The sequence below is a fragment of the Phascolarctos cinereus genome, unplaced genomic scaffold (genome assembly GCF_003287225.1).
Source record: "Phascolarctos cinereus isolate Bilbo 61053 unplaced genomic scaffold, phaCin_HiC Scaffold_726;HRSCAF=1367, whole genome shotgun sequence".
Classification (NCBI taxonomy): Eukaryota; Metazoa; Chordata; class Mammalia; order Diprotodontia; family Phascolarctidae; genus Phascolarctos; species Phascolarctos cinereus.
In genome coordinates this window covers 12,510,410-12,524,605 of record NW_027556098.1, presented here as the reverse complement: position 1 = coordinate 12,524,605, position 14,196 = coordinate 12,510,410, and the positions used below count along the sequence as shown (strand labels likewise).

The 14,196-nt window shown below is 37.7% G+C and overlaps 1 protein-coding gene across 1 annotated transcript in view; it reads right to left on the bottom strand.

The window, feature by feature from the left end:
- Positions 1 to 9,747, bottom strand: part of GPR143 (G protein-coupled receptor 143) — a 56,518-nt gene extending 46,771 nt beyond the window's left edge. Inside the window, exons 1-3 of the mRNA XM_021006259.2 lie at positions 8,945 to 9,747; positions 4,599 to 4,708; positions 3,247 to 3,341 (exon numbers count right to left, since the gene is read on the bottom strand). Coding sequence (XP_020861918.1) covers positions 3,247 to 3,341; positions 4,599 to 4,708; positions 8,945 to 9,185 — 446 coding nt within the window. The 5' untranslated portion in view covers positions 9,186 to 9,747. The remainder of the gene's footprint in view (positions 1 to 3,246; positions 3,342 to 4,598; positions 4,709 to 8,944) is intronic.
- Between the last annotated feature and the right edge of the window lie 4,449 nt (positions 9,748 to 14,196).

The window sequence follows — 14,196 nt, the reverse complement described above, 5'->3', positions numbered from 1 at the left end:
TAATCAGTTTTCATGATTTCTTCTTATTCTTTTTTTAATTCTTTGTCCTAAGAGATGGCTCTCAGGGAGGAAGGAGGAGAAGAATACAGAGCAAAATAGAGATGATATAAAAACAAAAAATATTGGTGAAAGTCTATTTTCAAAACCTTAATGACTTCTTTATCCAGTTGCATACCACATTCTGGGCAATATGCATTTTTCATTTGCTTTTTAAAAAAATCTAGTGTGGATGATTAGAATTATTGGTACAAATGACTCCAGACTCTATTGAAAAGGGGTTTGTGGGTTTGTGTAACAATAAAATTAAAATAATGTCCTTTGTCAATAGACACATTTGGAGAACCTCATCAACGTAGGGTGTCAATGGTAGGAGAAATAACTACCAGCAACCCCTTACCACTAGCAGGGGTATTTCCCCATCCTAAAATCTCTCAAAACAGTCCTTAAGACTTAATTGGCTTCCTGAACTAAGCCTTTGGCCATTGCCACAATCCTGATTTACCTAAGGGCATAAAAGATGCCTGCCCAATTGGAGTCAAGGCCCTCCAGACTTGGTAAATCACACTTTGTCCTGCTGACCAGACCCATTTCTGTATGGATAGAAGGAGGGTGGGACCTTAACTATCTGAGCTAAGTGTTACATTCTGAGTATCTTCTCTATTCTATAGCTAAGTAAACTTCTTTTTGTTAGCTGATGATCTACAGGTTATTTCATTTCATTCCAGTTCTGAACCTGAAGCACCAGACTGTCATGGATCAGGCCCAGTCCACTAGACTGCCCTCATTTTTAAAGCTTCAACTGATGTTAATACTCAGTAGAACATAAAATTATTACTGTCAAACCTGTTCAATCTGTATGATTTAAATACACATGAGGCACTTTGCTTACACTGAGACATAAAGGCTGCACTTCATTGTGTGGCAGCCTGCTGTTTTGAAATTAACACACATGGCCAGCTGTATGACTGGGAAGATATAGTCTGCTCCAGAAAATTGTCTGTGAAAGCCTTCCTGTTCTCCTATTTTCATAATTTTTCTCAACCTGGCATTCAAGACACTCCATAATCTGGCTCACCTCTACCATTTCAATCTTATTGAATAATATCTCCCTCCTTCATGCACTGTCCCATCACGTCAAACTGCCTGGTTAGCTGTTCCCCAAACATGGGATTCCTATCTCTGTGCCTTCTTCTCACGAGTGATTCCCTCATATCTGGTATATATTCCCTCAGCTCCACTTCATGGAATCTCTGGTTTCCATCAAAACACAGTTAAGGTGCCACCTCCTACTTGAGGTATTTCCTGTTCTCTGTTGTTAATGCTCTCTCCCTCCTGAGATTTTTTTTTATTTTTTATTTACTTATATGGGTATCAGTTCAATCCACCCAGTAGAATGTATATTTTTATATTTGTTCCCACTAGGTTTACCACAGCGTTTTCATGCTTAATAAGTGGTCATTGAATGCAATTAAATGTGTATGTAAATAATTTTAAATAAAGACATTATAGAGATAAGAAAGTAGACATACATGTAGAAATCAATAGTTCCTGTTGCCTTTGTGGAAAAAACTGTTTGCTGCTCGTGATTTTTCCCATTCTCTGGGATGGGTTCTTCTCTGCCATTCTACCACTGTCATAAGACATAGAAAAGAACTACACATACTGAGAGCCATTTTGTATTCATTTGTTGTTGTTTAGTAGCTTCAGTTGTGTTCAACTCTTTATCGACCCCATTTGGGGTTTCCTTGGCAAAGATACTGGAGTGCTTTGCCATTTCCTTCTCCAGCTTGTTTTAGAGAGAAGAAAACTGAGGCAAAAAGTGTGATTCCCAGCCCAGCGCTTGATACACTTCACCACCTAGCTGCCCCATTCATGTGAACTGCCTCACCTCACGATCAGCCTTCTATAGTAAGAAGTCTTTACCTGTACCTAGGCTGGTCTTCAGATAGTATATTTTAGGGAAGCAGCTAAGTAGGATGCTTATGAAGGATCATTAGGCTCATAAATCCAGAGCTGGTAGGGGCTCTGGGTCTAGTTCCATCTTCTCATTTTGCAGATGAGAAACTGAGGTCCACAGAGGTTAAATTATTTGCCCAAGTTCATACAGATGATATGAATCAGAATTTGAATCCATATCTTTTGACTTGAGCTGGGGCTCTTTCCACTGTACTATACTGATTCAGATTGTGGAAAGTTTAGGATGCTAGGCTCAGACGTTTTTATTTTATTCACTAGACGATGAGGAACCACTGCTTTGGGCATGATCATCTTCTCCATATATTTTTTTAACAGATGAGTGACCTTCAGGAACGTTAAATAACCTGCTTATGGTCACAGAGCTATTAAGTAGTGGTCCAAATCCAGTGTCCTTTCCATTGCCAATCTTACATAAAGGGAGATAATGTTTTTATTTTCAAAAGTATCCCTCTGAGTTAGAGGTATATAGAACATGCCTACACATGTTCTATAAAGGAGACAAGTATAAATAGAGTGAAGGGTCTCAAAAACATAATGCAATTAGGCAAGGTTAAACAATAACTATCAATAAAAATTTGAAAATAAGATTTGCCTCACAGAAGCCTTAATATGTACTGAGAGAATCCATTATACATTTTTTTCAATTTAACTATGGAACCAATTCTTTCAATTCAGCGCTTTTATAGTATTAAATTCTTCATGATTCATTGCCAATATTTAGAATTTGAAGATTGTTTCAATCTATATTTTATTATTTTAAGAATGTTTTGATTTTATATGTTATATATATTAAATACATATTATTAGGGCCTTTCATCTGGTGATCTTCTTCTTAGCTTTAATATAGTGTATAAAATGTAACTAAGCTTGTCAGTTGATGCTTATCAATCAGCATGTATTTATTGACCAGTCTTGAAAATCATTTAAACTCTCAGACATTTGGAGGTTTACTGTAGTAAGATTAAGAGCTGAAGAGACCTTAGAGGTCATCTAGTCAAACTTCCTCATTTAACAGACAAGTCTACTGGGGATCATAAAAATTAAGTGACTTCCTCAAGATCACACAACTAATAAGTGACGAGACCAAGATTTGAACCCAGGTCCTCTGACTCTAAATGCAGTACTTTCTTTCCTCTTATATGTAGCAGTTCCCTGGAATAAAGACCTCTCAAAATAAATTCAACCTTTTCAAAATTTTTCTCCAACAGTAACAGTTAAATAAATTCTTATGACAAAATTCAGTTTGTGATTTATTTTCTCTGTTGATACCTTAATCCTGCAGATCTTCTTATCACCAAATAGGCATCTACAGCATAGCAAAATAACCACCAGAAGCAGGCACTATATAACAGCTGGATCCACATCTACATTAGGGAGGAAAAAGCATACATCAACTCGCTTGAAAACATTCACCAGATTCCCAGACCATCCGTGAAATGAAACATTAGAAGTCCACTTCCGTTGACGTTATTAATTCAACACATGAGTGCATTCAGTTAGACATGTGGCTGTAGTTTTTGCAATGAAAGAAGGGTATTTGTCTTGTGATACATTGTTCCCTCTACTCAACTGGATGTGTTTAAATAACTTTATTTCCTCTAACACTTTTCCACTGGGTGGATAAAGTACATGGTGAAATGTGCTAAGTTAAAATTATAGTAGCACCTCCTAGGAGTTTACAAACAGGAGCTTTTTTCCTTCCATCTGATCAAAGGAAAAATGATTAGGAAACATACCTCAACTATGATGGAAAGGGACCATTTAAAAAACACCAACAGTAATATCTCCCTAGTATGAGGTAAAAATATTCATTCAGTTATAACTTAGAAAAGTTTTGGGGGCAGGCAATGAAAAAGGGTTTGCCTTGTCTTGAAGGCAGGAGAGTCTTTTGTTAGGTGAAAATAAAACCAAAGTAATTTTTCTCTGTTAATCTTTTGAGGGAGGTGTCTGGACATGTAATTTCATTGGTTCAGAGAACTCCCAGTAAAGAAGTTCCCTCCACTGATGCATATCTGCAACTCCTCTATAACTTTTATGGTCTTAGTCACTTGGCTTTAAACATGGAAAAGTTAGGTAACTTACTCATTGTCACACAACCACGACCTTCAGAGGCATCACTTGATTTTCCTGCCTCCAGCGTTATCCACTAAACCATGCTCCCTCTTCTCTGTCTACAATTCATTGATTAACAGCACAAAAGTTTTGAGGTTCACTTTGTCTTATTGAGCACAAGAGCTGTCATAATTCGAAAAACTCTGGACAAAGGTCCTTTGTTGTTTCTACCCATGGAGGATTTTATGGTAGGACACAGATAAGAACTGCTCAGAATGAGAAGGCATAAAATGTTATATGCACCACTGGAGGAAATACCTACATGGATCATGGATCAATTGAAATATTGAAGTATTATTTTGATAATGAATGAATTGCATTTAGAATGAGGATATCATCTCTAGAAAACACTCTTCTCCCATTATGCCTTCCATTACATTCCATACTGTATAAATATGTGTGTGCGCATAAGCATGAGTGCATTTGGGGTGGCAGGCAGTCAGATAATAAAGTAAAAGGTAGGAAGAGGGAATTGGGATCAATGAGAGAAATACAAAGATGGTACTTACCGCACTTCCTACACAGAAAGCAGCAGGCCACACATCTGTTCTATTCACCACTGAGATATTTCCAATGAAATCTGGAAATCCTAACCATACTGTAGACCTGAATATGATACCTAAGGGAAGAATGAACTGACCTTCTAAGTCTGTAATTCCAATTAAATTTGCATGCTTACATGTAGCTATGTTTCAAGTTATATCCAGAGAGAAAACAGACAAATACACACACACTCACACACAAATGAATGCAATAGCTAATAAATATTTGCATATCTGACAGAACCTCAGTGCTTAGCTACAAAGTATCTTAACCTATTTTAGAATAAAGGCAAAGAAGTTATTTTTGCTTCTCTGGTGTTGATTCACTACTAAATATTGATGCATTTTCAACTCTTTTATTAAGCATTTTCCATGAAAATACCTATTACAGAAAAAATAAATCTGAAGTAATAAGTTATTTCTTCATCTTTTAAATATAATCTCCTAAATTGATTACCTATATTTCTCTATAAAAAGATAATGACAATGTTGTCTTTTAAATGTTCTTTTTTAATTTTTCTAAAATACCAGCTTCGTTTCTTTCCTCAAATACTTCTAAAAACTGAGCCTACTGACTACTTCATTAGATGATACTACTTGTTTACAAATGTATTATTACGAGGGCTTAAATAGGTAACATGAACAACAAAAAATGGGTCATAAAATAATCAAAGTTAGTTGTTGTTTTCTTTTTGAAGAGGATATACTTAGATATCTTCTTCCTGTTATCTAGTCTTTTCTAAAAAATAATAAAGTTTGATATTTTTATTAGAATATTATATACTGGCATGGTAAATAGAAACTACCCTTGGAATCAGGACGATGTGAGTTCAATTCCTGTCTAAGTCACCTGGCTTAGTGCCACGAAGCAAGTCTCTTAATATCTTAGTGCTTCAAGCAACTCTCTATTAATCAATCAACTAGCATTTTTAAGCACCTACTATGTGTGCTAAGCACTGTGCTAGGTACTCGGGATACAAAAATAAAAATTAAGGAGTTTAGAGTTTGTCAGGGAGATAGCGTATACATACATATACATACACACATACACACACACACACACACACACACACAAATATATCAGTTAATTAACTGTAGGCAGAATGGATAGGAATGGAAGGCACTAGCAGCTGGGGAATCAGGAAACATTTCATGTAAAAGGTGGTGCCTGAACAGAGTTTTGAAGGAAACCAGGGATTCCTAGAGGTAGAGGTTAAGAGGAAATACATTCTGGATTTGGGGCACAGCCATTAGCAAAGGAACCAAGATGGGAAAAGGACTGTGTGAGGAACAGCAAGAAGGCTAGATTGGTAAAGTATATGAAGGGGAGTAATTTATAATAAGATGGTGAGGTGGGTTGGAGCCAAGTTTTAAGGAGCTTTAAATAACATAGAGGATTTTATATTTGATCCTAAAGTTAAAACAGGGAGCTACTAGAGTTTAATGAGCAAAGGAGTGACATGGTTAGACTTGTGCTTTAAGAATATAACTTTGGCAGCTGTGTGGAAACTGAACTGATGAAGGGAGAAACGAGATGGTACTTCAGGGCAGAGATGATAAGAGCTTGAACTAAGATGGTGAGTGAGAGAAATGATTATTAAATAACAAATTATTGGGGAAATCCAGGGTTTTTCCCCCTTTTATTTCTTCATTCTCTACTAGGTCAAGCCAGCATCTGAAGGACATTGGGGATAATGAGGATGGATTAATTTTCTCCTCAATCTTGTTCAGACCCCAGCCAAGTGGGGAAGCCCATTATGCTCTACTCAGGCTGGGGGTGGAGGAGTTGTAGATCCTTTGTCTAGATTGTCCAAGGTTGGGGGTGGTCTGGGAGCAAGAGTGATCAAAGTCACATTCCCCATTCCCCAGTCCCTCATTAGAATAAACCTACCTCTCATTATAACATTCATTCTCTCATCACTTATTAACCAATCAGAGTTGATTTCCACCCTCAGGAATATCCACTCTTCCAAGGGCATATAAGTGTTAAGTGGGTCCCATGAAGGGTCCTTTGGTTCATGAGAGACAACCAAATGACCATCCTTTTATTAACTATTTGTTAGCATAATTAACAAAATGGTTAATTACCCAGAAACTGTTTCTTAAACTTTTTATATATCACATAGCCCTGTGAGCAGAGAGAAGGGATCAGATGTAAACGATGCAACTGATCTGATTTGTGGGCTGATGTTAGGTCTGATCCTTGACCTTGTCACCTTCCACAATTGATCCACTTCCGTGGTTAAGAATTCTGACTGTACCACTCTATCATTCCACTTCTTCCTGTGCCTATTCTTTGTCCTTACCTAGACCTTGAGTTCCTCCAGCCTTCTGTGCTCTCCCAGCCCTTAACCCTTAAAGGTTTCCATTTCTCCCATTCTGACGCTGAACCTATAGTTAACCAATTCAACTTTACATAGTTCGCTATTTTCAAATCCCTTTACAGAGATGGCAAGATCAAGAATGTAACCATCTTTGACTATACAGAAGCAGAATGAGGATCATGGTCATGGGAAATGAGGAGACTGAGGGACTGGGAGGTGAGAGCATTACAAGGAACCTCAATGTGTATTTATTATTTGTTTAAAATCCCCTAATACAAAGGGCAGGAGTTGGAGTAGAGAAAAATACTGTGAAGTGGGTACTGAATTCCTTGGGGAAAAAAGAATAGATTTAGGACCAGTAGACAAAGTCACCAGGATCTAGATTATACAATAAATTTGGAGAGAGGGAACTACAAAGGAGGAGAAATTGCTGAGTGATGGAAAGAAAAACATGCAAATGGAAAGGGGGAATAAGGAGTATTCTGGCTCTTCTTCTAGTGCCACCATGTCAGGGGTAGAAGAGAAGGGGAACCAGACAAATTAAGGTTCTACATTGCAGAGCAAGGCAAGCACTGATCTACCATTGGTGGACAGACTTTGCTATACCAAGGAAATCACAGACCCAGTCCAAAAACAGCAAACAAAAACTTTTTACAAAATGATACCACCACCTTATGTTTTATACAGTGCTCTGTACTTTTAAAAATAGTTTAAAAGTAGATAATGAGATACATTTTCTCATTTGATGTAACAAATTGGAGAAGTGGTCAGGCATCATTTCCTTCATTTTACACTTGAAGAGCTTGACGCTCAGAGAGGTTGTCGCTTTTCTATAATTACACAGGAATTTCCTCACTCATATTGTAAGGGATTTTCTACCAGATTACGGTAACACAATTCTCTTCATTTCTTAGAGCTGAAAGAATATGTAAATACTAACTCTTTAAAATTATTTTATTTTTAAATTTCTACTGATAGCTTTCATTTTTTACATCACCTTCATTCTAAATGAATCCCTCCTTTCCCCATCTAAGGTATCCCTTGTGACAAAAACTAAAAAAGAAAAACAGAATAAAAAACTGTTTAGCAAAACTGTGCAATACATCAATTCAATCTGACAGTGCATGCGATGTTCCAAACTGCAAAATTAGGGAGGGAGGTGGATTTTTTTTTATCTCCTCTTCTGAGCAATCTCAACAGATCTTTTTTTTAATTAAGACGTTTAAGGATATAAAAAGTCATGTACAACTAAGTGACTCTTCTAAAGTTATAAAGAAAAATCACAATGAAAAGTCTAATGAATTCTGTCCATTAAGCTGAATAAACCAAAACTTTCACCCTAAGTGTATGTGACTGACTACTCTCTCTTCTTCTTGCACCTCAAGTTTTATTCTCCTAACCAAGCCTCTTGAATTTTAAAATGACATTTCTGAAACCTAATCTTACAGAATCAATGGGAAGAGCTGTAGGGCATGGCCACGACTCCACTTACTATCCAGAGGTTGGAGGCTGATGTGTGCTGCCCCTTGAATGGAGAAGGGGGCAAGCCAAACATTCTAATAGCCTCTCCTTTCAACAGAAAACATTTACTTCCAGCCTCCTGACTTTAGGCATGATCAGCAACACCTGGTTTATAACTCAGCAATTATGTCAATTCAATTCAGCAAACAAGTTATTAAGGGTCTACTAAGGGCTAGGCTTTTATGAATCAGATTATAAATTAAATTTCTCCCTACAAGAACAATAACTTGAAAATAAATTCAAATTTTGCTGATCTTGTATCCTTGTATCGATTGTCCAGGTCAAAGAAATAAAAAATAGAAATTACTTTTCTCCTTCTAGCCCAGAGTTAAGTGGGGAAAAACTTTCATTCCTCCATTTCATCCTGACTGAAAAGCAGCCTTTAGATTGTGCTTTGAGATCACCCCCAAGAGCAACTTCCCTCTAACTCTTAGGAGCAGGTGATGAACCCCAGAGACCCCTCTTTACCTAGGCAGCCCAGGAAATCACAGGCAGAGACGAAGAGCAGGATGGTGGCAGAGGAAGTTTGGGGCAGCTTCTTGGGCCCCTGGCTCTTCTTGGGGAGGAGCTGTAAGATGCTGAGCAGCAAGTTGAAGGAGGCACTCCCGAGGCATACCCCATTAAATACCTGGGGCTGGTAAGCCAGCACCAGCTGCGTGGCTGCATCCCGGTTGGGGCAACAGAAGGTCTCGAGCCTGGGAGATGCCATGGAAAAGTCCGCCCTGTGGTATGTGCAGAAATCTGCAGCCCCGTCTGTTTAATCCAGAGGCAGGGAGGTCTCCTCATCCCCCACAGATCCCTGGCCTTAGGGATTAGATCATGTGCTGTAGCTGGGCAAGGAAAGATCATGCGGGTGGCTGCAGCTCAGGCTAAAGCCCCCTCTCCCCACCCCCCAAACCAGAGCTGACTTTCTTCTCTCTCAGAAACTACCTCTAAAGGGGATGGTCTCCAGTCACGTGAAACTTCTCCCTTCTGAACATTTCTGAAAAGATACTATTAAGGGCATCCCTGCAAAATTCTTGATAGAAAGTGATCGTAGGAGAAGTAGTAAATGTGTAGATAGGACTTTTCAGTCTCCTTAAGTCAAGCCAAGCTTTGAGTTCATTCAAGGTCTTTTCTTATTAAAAAAAATGGCCTTTAGTCTTCCTTTTTCATCTCTAAAGAATCTAACAAGACAGTAACATGATGTGGTGGATTAAGAAGTGACTTCAGAGTCAAGAAGAGCTGGGTGTTTACAATCCTGCCTTTGCTACGGGCTAACTGTGACCGAGGGCAAGGCATTAACCTCTCAGTACCCCTCGCAGTACCCCTTTAAATACAAAAGTCGTAGAACAGTTGCTGATCTGTATCGATTGAGGGAGTTTCCTTACTGGGAAGTCCCTAGAGTAATAAAATCGCAGGTCTAGACAAAAGTAAAGTTCTAGTAAGGATGAATGACATATACCAATTACTCGTCTGCTTTGGGTTTAGTTAAGTCACTTTGCCATGGTTCATAAGCTATGATTGACCATCAAGTAAAAAGTGGGTGACATTTTTCTTTAACCTCCAGCCTAGAAATCAATTTCCTATCAGGAGAGGGCTTTTAACCTCCACAACCTTCAGCTAAGACCCCTCTATAAAGCCAAACTCAGAAGTGATTTTCAAGAAAGACTGTCCACGTTGGACACCAGCTATTTTCAACATGGAACAATGAGTGTATTTTTCTGAACAATCCTACTGCATTTCTTAAACAATCTTGTTTAAGAACAAGAGATTCAGTTTTTGAATTTTTAATGGTTTTACAAATAAAATTTCAAATTTGAATTTCAATAGATTTCCCCTTGGGATGACATGGATGAGAGTGGCACAGAATGGGCAGACATGGATGGATTGAGATCTGCATCATTAGAAGGAATTCCTGAATCAATGAGATCATAGATCCATTTCAGAATTCAGTGTGAAATATTAAATGCTCTGACACAAACCAGAATGCTATGTAGTTATAATGGTGAAGACTGACCCCATGAAAGGGGTGACAAAATTCACCTTCTTTTTCTGTGGAGGTGGAAGCCCTATGAGTGTGGAATATTGTATGTATTGTCAAACTGGGTTGATTTTTTGGTTGTTTTTTGTTGACCTGCTTTTCCCCCCTCTTTTCTCTCTCTCTTTTTTAGGCAATTGGGGTTAAGTGACTTGCCCAGGGTCACACAGCTAGTAAGTATCAAGTGTCTGGTCTGAGGCCGGATTTGAATTCAGGTCCTCCTGACTTCAGGGCTGGTGCTCTATCCACTGCACCACCTAGCTGCCCCTTTTCTCTCTCTCTTTTTTTTTAATCTTTACTTCCAGGGATAACTCATTCCATAGACTAGAAGAGGAATAGAATCAGAAAATAACATGATATAAAAACAAAAACTGTCAATAGATTCTTAAAAAAAATATATATATATATATATATATATACATATATATAAAGATAAATTAGAAAGTCTTCAAGAAGTAGAGTTAGAACTATATTTATTATCACTAATAAACCCTCTGCTACTATGTGACCTCAGTTGAGTTACTTAATCTCTATGGGCCTCACTTTTCCAATCTATAAAATAAGGATTTGGATAAAATCATCTCTAAAGCCCCATCCAGTTTTATACTTCTTTGCTTGTCGTAGTTGAATCATTTCAATCTTTTCAGACTTTTCATGACCTCATTTGGGGTTTTCAAAGATACTGGCGTTGTTTGCCATTTCCCTTTCTAGCTTATTTTACAGATGTGGAAACTGAGGCAAGCAGGTTAAGTGATTTGCCCAGAGTCAATTATGTTATGTTATGTTATGTTATGTTATGTTATGTTATGTTATGTTATGTTATGTTATGTTATGTATTATAAGCTGATACTTTAAACACTGGGACCTTTCTTTCCCAATACATCAATGCTTTCTCCCCACCACTCCCACTCTAAAAATAAAAGAAACTATTTTGGAGTTTTGTCAGGATACTACTTCCAACCATTTTTAAGGGCCAGAAAAATTATTTGTAGAACAGCAAGCTCTGCTTCCTAAATAATTTAATTCAATCCATTCCATATTTGCTTTTTTATATCTCCACCTAAGCAATTTCACCTGTTATGCAATTTTAATTGAAGGCCAGATGGTCATGGTTTGTGCTCCTCTCCCTTCACCAGTACAGTCGAGTGGCTTTCCTATTGGGTTAGTCGCCGGAGGCCAAAAAGAGACTCCTTTTCCAGAGGGGAAGTGGGATGCTTTAATGAGACAATGGACTACAAACCCTGTCACAACTTCAAAAGAATTAGGGCCTGGCACAAATTTGTAAACCTACTCTATTCAGGTTGCAGCTGCTCTTAGAAACCAAATCTCCAAATGTCAAAAACTGGGCTGCAATTACGAACTTGCAAGAATCATGAAAATCATTACCATGACCAAATGAAACTGCTTTCCAGAATTTGATTTGCTCATCCTTTTCTGAAAGCATAAAATCCAATTTCATTGCTCTCAACGTTCCCTGCCAGTTTCTTTTTCTTTTTTGGTTTATTGAATTGATTTTCTTTTGACTTCTTCAAAGGTTACTGTACTAGGTTTGGTTTAAATGTGCAGTAGGACTTGCTTGCTCTGATAAAGGGGGTTAGAATGGGTCATCCATGGGGAATTCAGATGATTCTTATGAAACCCTGATGCAGCAGCAGACTGAGTCATTGTCCTTTGACAGCTACTTCCTTATTTTCCCTGACCCTGGATCCTCAGTTCCAGATTGGAGTAAGGGTCAGTAGCAGGTCATGCCTTTATCCCACCCTTCCTCATTCTCTGGTTTCCATATTGAAATCTTAAGATCATTATCAAAATATCAGCAGTTAACTAACAATTTGGATTTGGGGGTATGTGGAAAGATGACTATGACATAAAGATTGTATTTTTAAATTTATATGCATCACATATCCTAAGGTGATGTTCTGAGAAGCAGTATAACCTGGTACAGGGTTCTTCAGACTAGCCACTTTATTTTTTTCTTTTTAATTTATGGAATAAAACAAACATTTCCATAACATAATACAATAAAAAGATGATTGCATATGAAACTGCAAATCTACTTGCTATTCCTTCTAAATATACAACCAAGTTGTATATTTAGTTGTATTTAGTTTATATTTAATTGTATGTAAATTCCTTTTTTTTCTTTTTTCCTTCCCACCTCCCTGCCCCCCTGCCCCACCTTAGAGATGGCTACCATTATACACAATAGACATATGTATGTATACACACATGTAAAATTATTCTATACATATTTCTATTTATCATTTCTTTCTGTGGATGCAGATAGCTTAATTCAAGCATTTATTTATTAATTTAGAAATATTTCAGAGGGTTCCTCAACTCAGAGGGGGAAATTATATCAATTTTTGCTAACCTCTAACAAAATCTGGCATTTTTTCTATTATAAAGTTTCTTTAAAAAAAACCACACCATTATTCTTAGAAGAGGTCTAATGATATACCAGGCTGCCAAAGGGGTCCATGACACATACACTAAAAAGCTTAAGAACTTTTGGCCTAATGGTTAGAGGAATGGCCTTGTTGTCATGAACACACAAATTCAGATTTTGCCTCTGACACATACTGTGTGATCTTACACAAGTTAATTAATCTCTCCTAGTTCCTAAGCAAGACATTATGTAAGTTACAGACAAGATACTGATCTGCATAGATGGTAGGAGGTTCTAAGCTGGGAGTCTGCCTCTCAGGTGTAAAGCCTCCCTCCTGCCCCCAAATTCATCCTAACAAATGCCTAACTACAATAAACTCTGTTGTGAGAGTTATAGGAATGAGAGGGAGGGAGAGGAGAGGGAGGGGAGGGAGAAAGAGAGAGAGAGAGAGAGAGAGAGAGAGAGAGAGAGAGAGAGAGAGAGAGAGAGATTGAGTCTCCCTATCTCACCAATCCCACTCCTGATTGACCTGCTCTGTTTTTGATTTGGGCCAGTTTGAAACTCTTTAAGCTAGCTGGTGGTCTCCTGCTTCTAGGAGCTTACCATGTTGGTGCCAGACCAAAGGTGGACACCCAATCCGCTTAGCCCATTGCAGCTCAGAACTCCTCAGCTTTATTGATCCAATAACTTCTGTTTCCCCAGTAGCAGAGATTATAGGAATGTGCCACCATACCTGGAGAATTTTTCCTTTTCTTTTTTTTTTTAGAAATGATAAAGTTATGAAAATTATGTAAAAATGTTAAAAATTAAAGAAAATTATTTTTAAATGGTGAAAATGTAAACATGTCTTAGAAGAGTAAAGTGTATTTTTAAAAAATGGTACATGAAATAAATCAGTTAGTAATTCTATAAAAAAGTATATTACTAGGAGAATTCCGCTTAAGGTAGTAATATGTCACAAGAGGTCTTAGAGTAAGTAGCCCAACATTCCCACAAATAACCCAGAAAAAAAATGTCAAGAGAACAGTGCCTGGCCTAGACGAAATATCTCAGTTCAATAACTGAGGCTATTGTTGTACTAAACAGAAGAAAACTCTGAATATTGTAAGGGTGGGGTCGAAACCACTGTACTCCATTTTAGCCTGCATATCTTAACTAGGTAAAAACACATTTTATTCAATCAATCATCAATCTTAAGAGTAAGTGAGAAAAGTCTTTGAAAATAATTTGACAAGGGAAATGATGGCAGACAAGAGACCTTTTCTGGGGCAGCTAGGTGGTGCAGTGAATAGAACACTGACCCTGAAGTCA